Source organism: Schistocerca serialis, chromosome 6 (assembly GCF_023864345.2).
Source record: "Schistocerca serialis cubense isolate TAMUIC-IGC-003099 chromosome 6, iqSchSeri2.2, whole genome shotgun sequence".
Classification (NCBI taxonomy): Eukaryota; Metazoa; Arthropoda; class Insecta; order Orthoptera; family Acrididae; genus Schistocerca; species Schistocerca serialis.
Genome location: NC_064643.1, coordinates 548,125,277 through 548,142,813, shown reverse-complemented (window position 1 = coordinate 548,142,813; position 17,537 = coordinate 548,125,277). Strand labels below are relative to the sequence as shown.

Here is a 17,537-nt window from a genome sequence, read left to right as displayed (position 1 = left end):
TCATGTCAGCATGTTGTAGGTGTCGCCACCGGCGCCAACCTTGTGTGAACGCTCTAAAAAGCTAATCATTTGCATATCACAGCATCTTCTTCCAGTCGGTTAAATTTCGCGTCTGTAGCACGTCATCTTCGTGGTGTAGCAATTTTAATGGCCAGTAGTGTAAAATCACGATCGCTTTGTTCACGGCGATTAATGTTAAGGTCAAAGAGCAAAGTGAAGACAGAAAAAATTCAATTTCAGCGCTAAAGGCGGACCGTAATTTCTCATTGGTTACTTGAAATTATCACTGAGCGAGGTCGCGCAGTCGTAAGCACACTGCACTCACATTCGAGAGGACGGCGGCCATGCAGCGTCCTGATTTAGGTTTTCCGTGATTTCTCTAAATCGCTTCAAGCAAATGCCAGGTTGTTTTCTCTGAAAGAGCGCGGCCGACTTCCTTCCCTGTCCTTCCCTAATTCGATGAGACCAACTAACCAACGTGAAATTATCTTCACATTGACTTCAGGAGCTGCAGTATTACCACCCGATGAGCTCTCCTGATTGACATTTGGTTGCAGATTATGGGTAACGGAGGCCGGTTCCGAACGCAAAAAGCATGACAGGAAAAAAAAGGGCAAATAAAAAAGCCAATACGATGGTTCAATGACGCGGTAAAGTATTAGAAATAAATTATTACGTTTGAGCCAATAAATGAATAATAGTAAAATTCAAAAGCTTTTAGAAATCAAGCTCTTTTGGAAATTAAAAATAAAATCGCACTGTATTTGCTGAGTTACGAACCTAACCCCTTTGCACTTCAGGTTTATAGATTGCTCATTGCGCTATGCTACAATGTTAGATTAAGCGCTTATGTTTATAACTGTGGTCCCAGTCACGACGGTGAATTACAGCCTTCAAAAATTCTGTTTCATCCAATATTGTGGGAAGTTAATCTAATGTAAGTCGATCTCTCTGATTACGATAACTGTATCTGTGACGCTGAACCGTATCTTGCGCGGAACTATCCGGTAGTGTCTGGTTAGTGCTGCGTATGAAGCGTGTTTATTGCATTGGCGTCGTTGTGTGTGTGTTCTTGTTTGTGTGTGTGTGTGTTTTGTTTGATGTGATTATCAAGTGTGTTGAAATACGAAAAAAAAACAGACCTGTGATTCGAGATACACACACCTCAGGAAAGAATGCTGATAAGGAACTGGAAGTGAAATGACCAATTGTTGTGCCAGTCTGGCAACTTGGTAACAGCGACCAGTTCGGGCGTGACACTGAGCGCTCTATTTTGAGGGAGGAAACCAGCTCCAACGCGCGAAGTGTCAACTATCAAGTAGTTTTAATCGGACCATAGTCACTGGATGTCACATGAGTGACAAATCTATCAGGTACATTTCAACCTTCTAAGGCTGCACAAGTGAAATGGAAACGCGAAGGAACAACGACAGCTAAATAAGTACCACGCAGGGATCGTCGAGCTTTGCAGAATGTGATTGTAAAAAGCCGCATGAAAAGGACTCACGTGGGAGTTCCGAAGTGCTGCGAGCAGTCCGGCTAGCATAATGACTATGCGTAGAGTGTTAAAAAGAATGTGTTTCAACGATCAAGCAGCTCCTCATACGGCGCATGTTTCTGTAGTCAGTGCTTGTGGACGCATGAGGTGGTCAAAACACGAGGCCATTCGACGGTGGACGACTACAAACGATTGAAACATCTGTACCCAGTGGCAATCCGGTGGAAGTGTTTGGGTTGGGCGAATGCCTGGGGAATGCTGCCTGCCATCATATGTAATGCCGACAGTTAAGTACAGAGTAGGTGGTGTTACTGTACTGGCATGTTCTACGTGGTTAGGATGCGGTTCCCTAGTTGTGGTTAAGAAAGGATGTGAACACATTCTGTAGTATCATGAACAGCAGAAGAACAGTTCAGTGAAGTTGGCTGTTTGTATCAGCATGACACGCCGTTATGGAACACCATCTTTGAGACATTGGTTTGTCGTTAACAACATTCCTGAAATGGATTTCCCGCCCAGAGTCCCAACCCGAACCCAACAGAACACCTTCGGCATGAGTTTACAACGTCGACTTGGCTGCTCACCCCAGCGTGTAACATCAATAGCTTGTCTGATTTCGTAACGAGGAAGAATGGGCTGCCATTTCTCAAAAGATGCTCATACCCTGTAAGTAGGCTGTTTAGGTTTTTATGTTGGTAACGTCACGTAGGGCTCTGTATGAAAATCACTGACTGTGCTGTGTGCAGTCTGTGGCTGGTTTGCATTGCTGGAATATTCTAGTGTTGGGCAGTTGGATGTGAACAGCGCGTAGCGTTGCGCAGTTGGAGGTGAGCCGCCAGCAGTGTTGGATGTGGGGAGAGAGATGGCGGAGTTTTGAGAGCGGATGATCTGGACGTGTGTCCATCAAAAAGAGTAAATTTGTAAGACTGGATGTCATGAACTGATATATACATATTGATTTTTGAACACTATTAACGTAAATACATTGTTTGTTCTCTATCAAAATCTTTCATTTGCTAAGTATGCCTATCAGTAGTTAGTGCCTTCAGCAGTTAGAATCTTTTATTTAGCTGGCAGTATTGGCGCTCGCTGTATTGCAGTAGTTAGAGTAACGAAGATTTTTGTGAGGTAAGTGATTCATGAAAGGTATAGGTTATTGTTAGTCAGGGCCATTCTTTTGTAGGGATTATTGAAAGTCAGATTGCGTTGCGCTAAAAATATTGTGTGTCAGTTTAGAGAATGTCTGAGTACGTTCAGTTTTGCTCAGCTGTTTGAAAATCAAATAACGTAGAGGTTTTCCAGCACTGTCATTTATAAAATTTTTCTAAGGGGGATGTTTCAACACCTCACAGTTAAGTAGAGAGTAGGTGGTGTTATGGTACTGGGATGTTCTTCATGGTTAGGAGTTCAAGCTCCACAAAGGCGACAGAGATAGGGCAAAGCCACTTAACTGCCACACGACAGCCAACAGAATAGCTATCACTTTATCTATCGTCTGAGAATATACCATCTTTCGCTTATGGATCACGCAGCAAATGTATGATTGCCTTATTCCTCAAGATAAAAAGTTGCATGCCACTTTTATATCGTGGGGAGCTACCCCGAGGAAAACTTCTGCGCATGTGACTTGAAATCAACTCACCTGCTGCTCCCGTCTCCTGTGATGTCGCCAAAGATCTCGGCAGCCTTTTCCTGGCATGAGGTGTCCCCTAGTTCGCAGACCCACGTAAGCACTTTCTCCATCAGCAGACGATCCGTGTGCGACAGTTCTGAGCTTACTTCGAAATTCTTGAACTTCTCGTACAGCGGGCTCAACAACTCCAACATGTAAGTCTGAAACAGTAAAAGCGTCAAGTAATCACAAATAACTTTATTTACTGTAGCTGCTGCTGGCCGATATTCCCACATCATGTAAGAGTAAGTTAACTCTGTAAGTGCCTCATTCATGTGCTACTATTAGCTTTTGTGACGTGAGGCGGCTGCACAATTACTGAGCTGACGAGTTAGTTCCGTATGAGGAGAAGTATCTTTGTTTTTGGAAAATTGTGTGTACAGATTCGTATTACTTCGATGTCTTAAACAGATCAAAGAATGGATTTTTATCAATCCAGAACCGGTCATAATTTTCTTAAAAAAGGGTTCTTAGGCTGTGACGTAAAAAACTTTTTGATCCGAGAGATTTTGTTGCACATAGTCTGTAAAGAAAAATTTGCTGCAGACGTTACGTTACGATTGAATACTTCTCAAATCTTTCAAAGCTTTTTTTCTGTACAATGCTAGCGTGGGCATTAATAAGGTTAAAGAATAGGATGATCAATCCAATTGTAACACCACAGCTCTTATGCTGTATGGATTTTTTTCTTTTTTTGCTTTTGCTTTATTTAATGTCACATTGTTGATCTTTTGTAAATATGTTTGAATCGATAACATAAAATTGTGTACTCTTTTCTTTGTCAAACCTTTGATGTCGTGATTTGATTCTATGCAAAGTAATGTATCTGTAATTTAAATTCTTTGTCCCATTTGGAGGGAACAAAACTTACTGTATATGATTGTAATTTTGTGTGAATAATTTTTGTAGAAGTGTCAATATGTGAAAATGTTCTGTATTATTTAATATATTTGTTTGCTGTTATGTAAATTGCTGATCCTCACTTAGGGCTCTTAGTTATTCTGTATGTAAAACGTGTAGTGGTTTCCCTCGGGAACGGAACTGGGTAGCGCGCCCAAATTGTGGTTGGCCTAGGTGGAAAAGGTGGAACTGATAGTCAGTCGGGGACGAGCCAGCAGTCGAATACGAGCTACGAGTCGGGGACTGTCAAGCAACCGATGCATATTATGATGGTTCCGAGGGAGGCTTTTCCTGCTACTTTCCAATGCCTCGGATGGATGGATAAATAGCTGGAACTATTCTGTAATTTGTATTTATCATCGCCACCAAGAAATGACAGAGTCCAGCAATTCTACCTGCAATTCCACCTACCAACATGCAGTTGCCACCACATTGCGCAATCATTGTATCGGAATACTACATTGATGTACAGTGAAGGATCAGCCTAATGGATGTGTTAGTGTGCTCAAATAGAAGGTAATTTATATCTGAATTTATGTACCAACCTTGATTTTTCTCCTCATCATAACACCTCTCAGGTTCCTTTCCGTTTGAACTAAAGTAATTACCGAGTGTCCCTATTGAAAGAACTTTTATGACCAATGTTATGCTAATTAATGTCTCTTGAATTTAGTAAAAAGAAAGTTAAAGTTAATGTGGCAAGGAAGTGGGTTAAAGTAAATGTTCGATGAAAATAATCTTCCTATTGATACTGCTTATTAAAGTGCTGTTGCCAACTGCAAAATTAAAAGTTCTTAAGACTGAGGTTTCTAAAGTTTTGCTTAGCTAATGATCACTTTGAAATCTGTAGTAAATTCTAAAAGGTGAGCCAGTTTCTTGCAATTTTGTTAGCATTGTGTTTCGATGTAGTAAAAGTGAGAAAGCTGCAGTGGTGAAACGTTATACACTCTTGTTTGCTAAGTGTTTGTCTCTCTTGTGTATTAGAAGGGCATATTAATAGTAATGTTACAAAGACCATTCACTTTGTGTAAGCCCTGAAAGTAAAAGTGTGTTTCGCTATCTCTTATAATTTTGCAAATAGTTGGTGCTGCTCTAACTGTTAGCTTCAATCTTAAAACATGTGTGTGTGAGAGTTCATTGCACTTGCGTGTGGCTAAGTCTAGGTTGTGTTTGTCCGTTACAGTTACTTATACCTACTTTCTTAAACGAGAACGTTAATCTTTCTCTTGCCTAATTAGGCTGTCGACCGTTTCCCTTATTCTATAAACAGTATAGCTAGGCAAAATTTTGTTTGTTACTATTCAAATATTTACGTAATTCTGACTTTCATTTCCGATAAGCCACCTCCGTTAGGAACAACACTGTCAACATAGCAAAATTCCTCTCAGAGGGTAACACTGCTCTGTTGCTTTATACCATTATTAATCCAACAACATAATTCTGTTTTGCAAATTGCCTACAGTTTTGAGGTTATGGTACAATAGTAGCAGAGTGGAAGTGTTATACAGTAAGCAATCTTAGTAAGAATGAATGGTAAGGCCGTCCGCACGCGGATCAACTAAAAGGGGACGCAACTGTCAGGGAACCTACATCAGCAACTGGTTGCCGACCAGCTGGCAACGCAGTTCCGCAGATAAGGCAACTCAGAAATGAGTAACCGCAATTTCTGTGTGCGATCGTGAAGGAGAGGGAGTTCTACTTGTCGCAATCGAGCATCTTTCTGTTAGACACGGCATGTGAAGGACAGATTTTTGCTCAGAGGAAGGTGTGGTTCTCTGTTAATATTGCTACTGAATAAGAAAACGCAGAAAATCCCGGATTCTTACGCACATCCAAAGAAATATAAACTGCAGACTGTGTATAGTAGCCAAGAAGCTTTAAAGGACAGATTCGAAATTCATAGCTCTTTACAGAACGACTAATCAGTACTACAGTGTTTTGGCGCGGTTAATTTCTTACTCCATTACCCATCGTTACTTTTATTTTGAAAACTTAAATATCTTCAGATTTATATACGCAGAAATATGGCGTTGAAGACTTGTGCTCGTTAAATCATTTGCATGAGAACACCACTGTGTTTACACGTATCAGAGGTCTGTGGCTTTCTCACTGTTCGTTTTCACTTGACAGTGTAATTTTACAGAATGTCAAAGGCTGCTAGTCATACAAAAGAATATTATCAGTATAATTTGCTATCTCTTGTAGATTTGCTTCCTCTGACGAACCGTTAACTTTACTATAAACAATAGATGTACAGTACATTGCACATGTAATATGAAATTCTCGTCCCATTTCACACCCTGCTTTCTCTGTTAAATCTCTCCTGCAGTAACCTGGGAGCTTTTCGTTCCATAAAATGGGATGTTTTTCGACTTCCTATATGAAGATGGTGTTCACAACCAGCTCGTTCACCTTCAAAATAAACCAGTACAAAGCTGTGATCGAGGACACGACGTAATTTTCAGAACGCTTGGCAATGCGGGCGCCAAGACACTGGCAACTTGTTAGCCAAGCTTTGCAAGCGATTTACTGGGGACTTCATCTGCTGTCGCGTCGTCTGCGGAGCCCTGTTTAAGGGGAGCCGGAACGATCCATCTCCTCCATGTTAATTTTAGCAAACAGAATGAACATTTTTTCTAAAACCATTAATCATATTGCTCTGAAATTTGGACTACATGTTCAGTGAATATTTCTCTACAAAACTATAATGCCATGTTAAGAAATATTTATTGGTTTGTGTTTTAAATTTTTTTAAACAGATCCTTATTTTTTTCACTAAAATTTTGCCCTTTTTCTTCTATAGCTTTTGAATTATACATTTTTTTACGATTTGTTATAAAAATGAATGAAAAGAAGTAAACAATATTCTGTATAAATTTCAGGTTTTGAGAAAATGTTCCTCAAAGATGAAAATTTTAAAGTTATGGGAAATGGCTTCCGAAGTTTTTTAATACATTCCTGCCCCACGTGATGGATTATCAGCAGTCTCTACTTTTTCCAGTTTAGTTTCCTTTTCACTGGTCTCTTCTTCCTTTTTGCTGCATGTTGTAGGCTTTTGTCTCTTCTTCCTACACTTCTTAGTCTTTCTTCACCAATTGGGGGCATTGTGGAAATGGTGTTGCGTCCTGGTTGGAAACCTAAACGTTTCAGCACATCACGTTTGTTAATGTTTCCTTCAATGTGTGTTGCCACTGCTTCGTACACTCCAAAATGCAATGTTTTATCTGTACAAACACTTTTTTGGGAGTGCTAATCCAAGTTAAATTATTTACACTTTCATCTGGCTTTTGTGTTTTCCCATGTAAACACTTTGCCAATAAACTTGGCTGTGATAAATCTCTGAATATGGGCTTGATTACACTAATTACAGCATTTGGCATACTGTTTTTATGGGCGTATTCCTTTCCTGATTGGTACTTACAACATGAGTCATCACCTGTGTGGCACAGTGCAGTTGTGGGTGCTCATTTGTTGATGCAGTATGACGAAATAATGCCTATACTGCTCTCCTCATATGCTCAATGCTTCTTGTATTTTGTCTAATTGCACACCCATAATACCTCTGAAATCTGTCAATTGCTTCATCTGTCAATCTTCCTCTTCCTCCAAGGGTTTTACCATCACTAAGCTTCTGGAACCCTAGTTTGCGCAAGCGAACCCCCATGTGCTTCTGCACGTGTCCAATGCACTCCTTTTTTTTAATGTGAATTTCATTGCCATAAGGTTTGAGTTAATTTACAGCTTTATATCCCTTAGGATCACCATGTCCTAGATAGTAAGTGCATCATACATTATACCACTCGTGTGGTGTGGAAAAAATGGGTTTCACTCTCTCTACTTCTATTGCTCCACTCGTGCCGTGAAAATTTGCTTCACAACTTTCACTATGTTCGTCCTTGGTATTATTCTTACATCTACAATATTTTCAGAGAATGTTGTTGTTGTTGTTGTGGTCTTCAGTCCTGAGACTGGTTTGATGCAGCTCTCCATGCTACTCTATCCTGTGCAAGCCTCTTCATCTCCCAGTACCTGCTGCAACCTACATCTTTCTGAATCTGCTTAGTGTTCATCTCTATGTCTCCCTCTACGGTTTTTACCCTCCACGCTGCCCTCCAATACTAAATTGGTGATCCCTTGATGCCTCAGAACATGTCCTACCAACCGATCCCTTCTTCTGGTCAAGTTGTGCCACAAACTTCTCTTCTCCCAAATCCTATTCAATACTACCTCATTAGTTATGTGATCTACCCATCTAATCTTCAGCATTCTTCTGTAGCACCACATTTCGAAAGCTTCTATTCTCTTCTTGTCCAAACTATTTACCGTCCACGTTTCACTTCCATACATGGCTACACTCCATACAAATACTTTCAGAAATGACTTCCTGACACTTAAATCTATACTCGATGTTAACAAATTTCTCTTCTTCAGAAACGCTTTTCTTGCCATTGCCAGTCTACATTTTATATCCTCTCTGCTTCGACCATCATCAGTTATTTTGCTCTCCAAATAGCAAAACTCCTTTACTACTTTAAGTGTCTCATTTCCTAATCTAATACCCTCAACATCACCCGACTTAATTCGACTACATTCCATCATCATCGTTTTGCTTTTGTTGATGTTCATCTTATATCCTCCCTTCAAGACACCATCCATTCCGTTCAACTGCTCTTCCAAGTCCTTTGCTGTCTCTGACAGAATTACAATGTCATCGCCGAACCTCAACGTTTTTATTTCTTCTCCATGGATTTTAATACCTACTCCGAATTTTTCTTTTGTTTCCTTTACTGCCTGCTCAATTTACAGATTGAATAACGTCGGGGAGAGGCTACAACCCTGTCTCACTCCTTTCCCAACCACTGCTTCCCTTTCATGTCGCTCGACTCTTATAACTGCCATCTGGTTTCTGTACGTATTGTAAATAGCCTTTCGCTCCCTGTATTTTACCCCTGCCACCTTTAGGATTTGAAAGAGAGTATTCCAGTCAACATTGTCAAAAGCTTTCTCTAAGTCTACAAATGCTAGAAACGTAGGTTTGCTTTCCTTGATCTTTCTTCTAAGATAAGTCGTAAGGTCAATATTGCCTCACGTGTTCCAGTATTTCTACGGAATCCAAACTGATCTTCCCCGAGGTCGGCTTCTACTAGTTTTTCCATTCGTCTGTAAAGAATTAGTGTTAGTATTTTGCAGCTGTGTCTTATTAAACTGATTGTTCGGTAATTTTCACATCTGTCAACACCTGCTTTCTTTGGGATTTTAATTATTATATTCTTCTTGAAGTCTGAGGGAATTTCGCCTGTTTCATACATCTTGCTCACCAGATGGTAGAGTTTTGTCAGGACTGGCTCTCCCAAGGCCGTCAGTAGTTCCAATGGAATATTGTCTACTCCGGGGGCCTTGTTTCGACTCAGGTCTTTCAGTGCTCTGTCAAACTCTTCACGCAGTATCGTATCTCCTATTTCATCTTCATCTACATCCTCTTCCATTTCCATGATATTGTCCTCAAGTGCATTGCCCTTGTATAGATCCTCTATATACTCCTTCCTCCTTTCTGCTTTCCCTTCTTTGCTTAGAACTGGGTTTCTATCTGAGCTCTTGATGTTCATACAAGTGGTTCTCTTATCTCCAAAGGTCTCTTTAATTTTCCTGTAGGCAGTATCTATCTTACCCCTAGTGAGATAAGCCTCTACATCCTTACATTTGTCCTCTAGCCATCCCTGCTTAGCCATTTTGCACTTCCTGTCGATCTCATTTTTGAGACGTTTGTATTCGTTTTTGCCTGCTTCATTTACTGCATTTTTATATTTTCTCCTTTTATCAATTAAATTCAATATTTCTTCTGTTACCCAAGGATTTCTACTAGCCCTCGTCTTTTTACCTACTTGATCCTCTGCTGCCTTCACTACTTCATCTCTCGAAGCTACCCATTCTTCTTCTACTGCAATTTGAGAGAATAGCAACATCAATTACTTTGCAATTGTCTCCACTGGTAGCTGTCACAACTCCGTTTAGAAATTTATGACCTCTCGTTGCCTTGGTCCATCTAAAGCAACAGTTAAATCTCTGCAATTCCCATTATCTGTCACAGCTTCTTCAGCTGCTTTCTTCATTCATTATAAAATCCAAACTTGATTGGTGGTTTTGGAAAGTTCGTAATTCCACATAACATTGTCCCTGCAGCACAGCCCTTGCCAGTGCAATGCAAGCCATACACTAGCCTAACATTTATATCATACACCTTCTTTCCACTATTACCACTATGAGGAATACTGTTAGAATTAGAAAACGAAACTTCTGCAGCACATTTGTTACACTTCAATAACATTTTACATTCCAAAACAATGTGTGAAGTTATTTTCAATTCCAGTCCTCTTTCTTTGCAAACTTGGCATAATACGATATATTTCAAAATATTAGAGCGCAAGGAAATGTTAATTATTTCATTCACATCATTACTGTCGCTTTCATAGTTTTCAAATTTTTCTTTCCTGCCACAAAGTTTCTTGCTGGACGTAGTTCTATCACATTCATTTGGAGTAGTCTGTGAATCAGTCTGAGCAGCATCTCCCTTCGAAACAACAAAAGATTTCTTCTTCCACTCATTGTGCCTTTTTTTAAACACTCGATTGGTGGAACGGGGCATATTGATATCCACAAACCAAATACGTAAAACAGGTACGAGCAAAAATCGTCAAATACGCAAAATTGAACAGCTAAACAATGCAAAGCAAACTCGACAAGTCAACACACACGGCATAGCGTTTATGTTCACCGATATGAACAATCACTTGTCACAGAGATAAAGCCATACAACGTTGAAAAACAAAACACTGTCTAATTCTCCAAAGATACCCTCCTTGCAGCCAGTGAGCGGCGCCGTTGCATTCCAGTTTTATTCGTAAAGTGAATGTGGCAGTGTGATGATAAACAGATAACAGTTATGCACATGTATAGAGATATTTATCTATGATTTTCGCTAGCCCATAACGCTATTGCATTAAAGTGGTGCTAATAATCGCCAAGATGGTTAATTCTGTTGAAACCAAGACTCTGCAGGAATTCGAACGCTTAAACATGCCTGGATAATGGGCCGTGTGCGGCTCGCGTTGATGCCGTTCATAGATTGTCATCTTGTAATAGCGATAGTGGCGTCTCGTTTTCTTAGTGTGTTCACTGACGCCACTACGTTTGCTCGCCTTGTCTGTCTGTGAGTAGCAGCAGCAGCGCTTATCGATAGCACGTAGTGTGGTACCATCTTTGAAGCGGCCTCTGCTATTTCCGCGTGGTCGTGTGTCGAAGGAGTGGAGTTGGAACGGAGCAGCAGTGAGGTCCGGACAGCCAGTACTCGCCCGACCGCTGGAGACACACATGCACTGTCCGACGGAAGGACGTGGTCGCGAGAATGCACGACCACGTCAAGGACTGAATTCAGCGAGTTTTAGTTGAATGGGCCGTGATATACGAACACTGCAATAATCACGGGTGTGTGTGTGTGTGTGTGTGTGTGTGTGTGTGTGTGTGTGTGTGTGTGTCCACCTGTCCGAGTGACCTCATGACAATAAGTTGTCAGTCGACGATTTATACTGGGATCTTTCCCGTGCCTGACTTGAGTGGGGACGACCGTTGGTTGGTCGTTCGGTCGGTCATCGCAGCGGGCGACGTGCATTTGGTCTTCCGACCGCTTCTGGCTTCTCTGTGTTTGTGACGACTTATAATTCGTCCGTGTTGTTTCACAGTGACTGGTTTTAGTATTGTGAGTTGTTGTGAAATTGTTTTCCCGGATCCGTGTCTATCTTCTCGTTTTGAATGAGCAGTTATTTTAATGCGGTCTGTGTACTGGATTTGGTGAGTTGCGAATGGACATCAGGTCGGTTGGGGGCGCAGCAGGTTTTCTGAAGACGTAGTGCTATCTCTCTCTTCGCCCTTGCCTAAAAATATTCCATCGTTATGCCGGTGATCGGACCTTAGGCGGATTTGTTAGTCGGTCTGTCGGCGCTTAAGCTGCTCCTAGTTTGAGTTGCCATCCTGTTACGTGAGTACAACTGTTGGCTGCCTGTCTCACCTTACCTTATGTTTGAGTTACCTTCCCAGGCCGATCCTAGGAACACTTGCTGAGAACCGCTTGAACTTATTCCTTAGATTGTGATATTTGTTTCAAGGATATTTGTAATTTTCTAATTATTCTTGGTGTGCCCTTCAGCCGAGCAGTAATTTCACTTCCTTGGTAATAAGGCCTTCAGCCGTGTTACTGTTCGTTTTAAAACGAAGTATTTATCTTAATGTGTGCTATTTGAAAGTGTTGTTCTGACTTTTAATTCAGGTCTTCAGCCGTTTGCTGTTCGAGGTTATTGTTGGTGGAATTGTGGAATTTTTCCTGTGATAAGACCTTCAGCTGTCACACAGTCAAATGTGTTTCTTTAAGAGATTGGTTTAAAATTTTAATTTCTTGAAATAAAGTTTACGTATTTATTGTGCAACCGAGAGAAACTGATTACGACACCATCCACAATCGTAACATTATCCTGCCCCATCCTGAGAAACCAGCTCTCAGATACACCTGCGAGACATGGTTGGCTGTTAGGTGTGCCGACTTAGCTACTACATACGGTGGTCCTTCCAGAACTGCTGCGGAATACACATTGATGTTAGCCGTTAAAGGTAGAGCTACTATTGTCTGTTGCCTATTTTCTTTGCGATATTAGATTTTAAACAGCACCCAGCGCAAGCAGTGAGTCTGTTTCACGACCACTGTGAGGAAGTCAACATGCATTTTTCGCGATAGATACACTGCCGAGTAGCATAAAATGTCTGACAAGTATGAAAACAAATTCAAAACTTGTAAATGAAAAGCACAATGTTTGAGATGTTCTACAGAACAATTTTTTTCAGCTAACCAGTTTTTAGCTTACAAGCCCATCATCAAATGATCCGAAATACAGTTAACCAAATAAATTAATCCTGTATAACACCCACATTACATGTTGTATCGAGAAGTAACGGAAGAATCAGTTAACTAGTTTAAATCTGATCTTAAATCATTTTTTTCTGGACATGCCTTTTATGCTATGGACGAATTTTTAATTTAAAAACCCTTAGCCCATAAAAAACTGCTTTTGAATGTAATTCCATGAGTATGATTGAAAAATAATATGTTCATTAATGTTAAATATAGGCTAGTGTGCCATTTAGGAACTTGTAAGGGGACAGCATGTAGCCATCTCCTAAAAGTAATCATGTAGGGTGGTCCATTGTTCGTGACCGGGCCAAAGATCTCACGAAATAAGCGTCAAACGAAAAAACTACAAAGAACGAAACTCGTCTAGCTTGAAGGGGGAAACCAGATGGCGCTATGGTTGGCCCGCTAGATGGCGCTGCTATAGGTCAAACGGATATCAACTGCGTTTTTCTAAATAGGAACCCCCATTTTTATTACGTGTTCGTGTAGTACGTAAAGAAATATGAATGTTTTAGTTGGATCCCTTTTTTCGCTTTGTGATAGATGGCGCTGTAATAGTCACAAACGTATAAGTACGTGGTATCGCGTAACATTCCGCCAGTGCGGACGGTATTTGCTTCGTGATACATTACCCGTGTTAAAATGGACCGTTTACCAATTTTGGAAAAGGTCGATATCGTGTTGATGTATGGCTATTGTGATCAAAATGTCCAACGGGCGTGTGCTATGTATGCTGCTCGGTATCCTGGACGACATCACCCAAGTGTCCGGATCGTTCGCCGGATAGTCACGTTATTTAAGGAAACAGTAAGTGTTCAGCCACATGTGGAACGCCAACCACGACCTGCAACAAATGATGATGCCCAAGTAGTTGTTTCAGCTGCTGTCGCGGCTAATCGGCACATCAGAAGCAGACAAACTGCGCGAGAATCGGGAATCTCAGAAACGTCGGTGTTGAGGATGCTACATCAACATCGATTGCACCCGTATCATATTTCGATGCACCAGGAATTGCATGGCGACGACTTTGAACGTCGTGTACAGTTCTGCCATTGGGCACAAGAGAAATTACGGGACGATGACAGATTTTTTGCACGCGTTCTATTTAGCGACGAAGCGTCATTCACCAACAGCGGTAACGTAAACCGCCATAATATGCAGTATTGGGCAACGGAAAACCCACGATGGCTGCGACAAGTTGAACATCAGCGACCTTGGCGGGTTAATGTACGGTGCGGCATTATGGGAGGAAGGATAAGTTGCACCCATTTTATCGATGGCAATCTAAATGGTGCAATGTATGCTGATTTCCTACGTAATGTTGTACCGATGTTACTACAAGATGTTTCACTGAATGACAGACTTGCGATGTTCTTCCAACATGATCGATGTGCGGCACATAGCTGGCGTGCGGTTGAAGCGGTATTGAATAGCATATTTCATAACAGGTGCATTGGTCATCGAAGCACCATACCATGGCCCGCACGTTCACTGGATCTGACGTCCCCGGATTTCTTTTTGTGGGGGAAGTTGAAGGATATTTGGTATCGTGATTCGTCGACAACGCCTGGCAGCATGCGTCAGCGCATTGTCAATGCATGCGCGAACATTACGGAAGGCGAACTACTCGCTGTTGAGAGGAATGTCGTTACACGTATTGCCAAATGCATTGAGGTTGACGGACATCATTTTGAGCATTTATTGCATTAATGTGGTATTCACAGGTAATCACGCTGTAACAGCATGCGTTCTCAGAAATGATAAGTTCACAAAGGTACATGTATCACACTGGAACAATGTTCAAACGTACCTACGTTCTGTATTTTAATTTAAAAAACTACCTGTTACCAACTGTTCGTCTAAAATTGTGAGCCATATGTTTGTGACTATTACAACACCATCTATAACAAAGCGAAAAAAGTGGTCCAACTAAAACATTCATATTTCTTTACGTACTATACGAATGTGTAATTAAAAATGGAGGTTCCTATTTTTAAAACGCAGTTGACATCCGATTGACCTATGGCAGCGCCATCTAAGGGGCCAACCATAGCACCATCTGGTTTCCCCCTTCAAGCTAGACGAGTTTCGTTCTTTGTAGCTTTTTCGATTAATGTTTATTTGGTGAGATATTTGGCCCGGTCACGATCAATAGACCACCCTGTATATTTGCTTCACACAGTCAAAGAGAAAGACTGGACGTGATAAAAGCTCAAAAAGTAGTAAGAGTCTTTCACACAGTGAAAGTAAAATTATGTTCTCTACAATTTCAAAATAACAACTTCAAATATTTATCGAAAATTGCGTAAAAATATAATATGAAGTAAATACATCGGCACTCTATATTGTCATTTGAGGATCGATTCATCGATTTCGAGTAGGGAAAGTTATCTCCGAATATAACAATACTTTTGGAAAAACGTCGACGTATCGATTTATCGATATTTATCATCAGTCCAAATACTGAGCTGCCTCTGGCACTCACCTTGAAGTTGCCGTAGTGGTCCCCGCCGTAGAGGCGGTCCTTCAGGTAGGAGAGCACGCCCAGCGCGGCCGACCACGGCACGTAGTCGTCCACCTGGGCGAGGTGCAGCGTCGTGTCCAGCGCGACGCCGTAGTCGAGCAGGCCGGCGCGCGCCAGCCAGAGGGCGTCGTCCACCAGCTGCGCCTGCGTCAGCACGGGCAGCGCCGACGCGTTCTGCTGCAGCGCCGACGACACCTGCGCCCACGCGTCCGCCTCGTACAGCACGCGGTAGAAACCTGCGGGCGAGCGTCGCGTCGGCTCCACAAGACTAACATCACATACACTGAGGTAACAAAAAATCACGGTATAGCGATATGCACAAATAGAGAAGGCGATAGTATCGCGTAAACAAGATATAAGAGGGCGATGCGTAGGCGGAGCTGTTATTTGTAATCAGGTGATTCATTTGCAAAGTGGAATCGTAGTTGGAATTAGACGCATAGTACATTCCATTTCGGAAATGGTCAAGGAATTCAATATTGAGACAAAATTGACCTGGTTTCGACGCTACTGTGAGCGTCGTCTTCAGAATCAGACTAACTGTTCTAAAACATATTAGTTACATAGTACATTAATAAAAGTAAAGTTTGTACTGACTGGAAATTTATTAATGTACTATATACCTAATATGTTTTAGAACAATTAGTCTAATTCTGAAGACGACGCTCATAGTAGCGTCGAAACCAGGTCAATTTTGACTTAATATATGTGACCGAGGGCTTATTTGTTCCAATATAATTCTGACACGCTCACTGAACCTTAGCAGCTATGTTCAAAGTTTTCAATATTGAGAGATCTACAGTGTCAAGAGTGTGCGGAGAATACCTCATTTCTGGCAGTACCTACACTCCAGACAACGCACTGACCGACGGCCTTCACTTAAGGACCGAGACCAGCGGCGTTTGCGCCGAGTTGTCAGTGTTAACATGAAACGGTACAGTAGTTTCTGCTCCATAAGCAGCAGGTTTCGCTGCACGCTCGCACGGGGAAATACAAACGGAGGCGGCTCCGCCGCCAATTGTTTTGCACGACACAGCCGGCCGCGGGTGCAACAGAACCCACGTGGACTTGTGGGAAGAAATGTGTCAGGCTTATATGAGTCGTGTATTATGCATTTCTTGTACGTGAATGTGAATTTGCGCATGAAGTTTCCTAATCCTCCTCACACCTTTCCATAAAGCGTGGCCAAATCTTAGTTGGGATCAAATGGTTCAAATGGCACTGAGCACTATGGTACTTAACTTCTGAGGTCATCAGTCCCCTAGAACTTAGAATTACTTAAACCTAACTAACCTAAGGACATCACACACGTCCATGCCCGATGCAGGATTCGAACCTGCAACCGTAGCGGTCGTGCGGTTCCAGACTGTAGCGCTTAGAACCGCTCGGCAACCCGGGCCGGCTCTTAGCTGGGAAGTAGTTCTGTAGTATAGTAGTGCCAACCGCACTCCTGGGTAGGGGATCAGAGAGACAGCACAGGCAGGTAAAAGTCAAAGACGTCCTAGTGTCACAAGATTTGGGGTGGAGAGGTTGGTCAAGGCCAAGTGGTTCGACCATCCCCTCCACCGGGGCCCAGGGTGCCCGCCATATTCCGGGAGTGTTACAGAAGACGGGAAGTGAGCAGACATGCCCTCAGTGCGTCTGTCTCGATCTTCACGCGTTGAAGAGAGGTATTTGAATATTTTCACTAATTCTTTTATTTCCAGCTTCGGATTGTGTAAGGAAATAAATGTTCTCGTTCAATTTCGTAAATTTGACCCCCTGTGTTAATGTATCTGGTCCCCAGTTTAACCCATTATCCTCCTCACATAGTGTATGCCACATGTAAAATATTGGGAGACTTTGGTGGTATACATTTGGCCAACGCAATTCCGTCTTGCCCGTAGAAATGTGTGTGCAGATTAGTATATAATATACCCGAGCTATAAGTTGTAAAATTGTAATATCTGTAAACTGGAACAATTGCTGCAATCGCTGTAAAGTCGAG

General features: G+C 41.8%; 1 protein-coding gene across 1 annotated transcript in view; it reads right to left on the bottom strand.

Annotated features, from left to right (window-relative positions):
- LOC126484975 (aminopeptidase N-like) overlaps nt 1-17,537 on the bottom strand; it is a 164,578-nt gene that overhangs the window by 43,724 nt on the left and 103,317 nt on the right. The window contains exons 11-12 of the mRNA XM_050108579.1: nt 15,512-15,786; nt 3,141-3,331 (exon numbers count right to left, since the gene is read on the bottom strand). Coding sequence (XP_049964536.1) covers nt 3,141-3,331; nt 15,512-15,786 — 466 coding nt within the window. The remainder of the gene's footprint in view (nt 1-3,140; nt 3,332-15,511; nt 15,787-17,537) is intronic.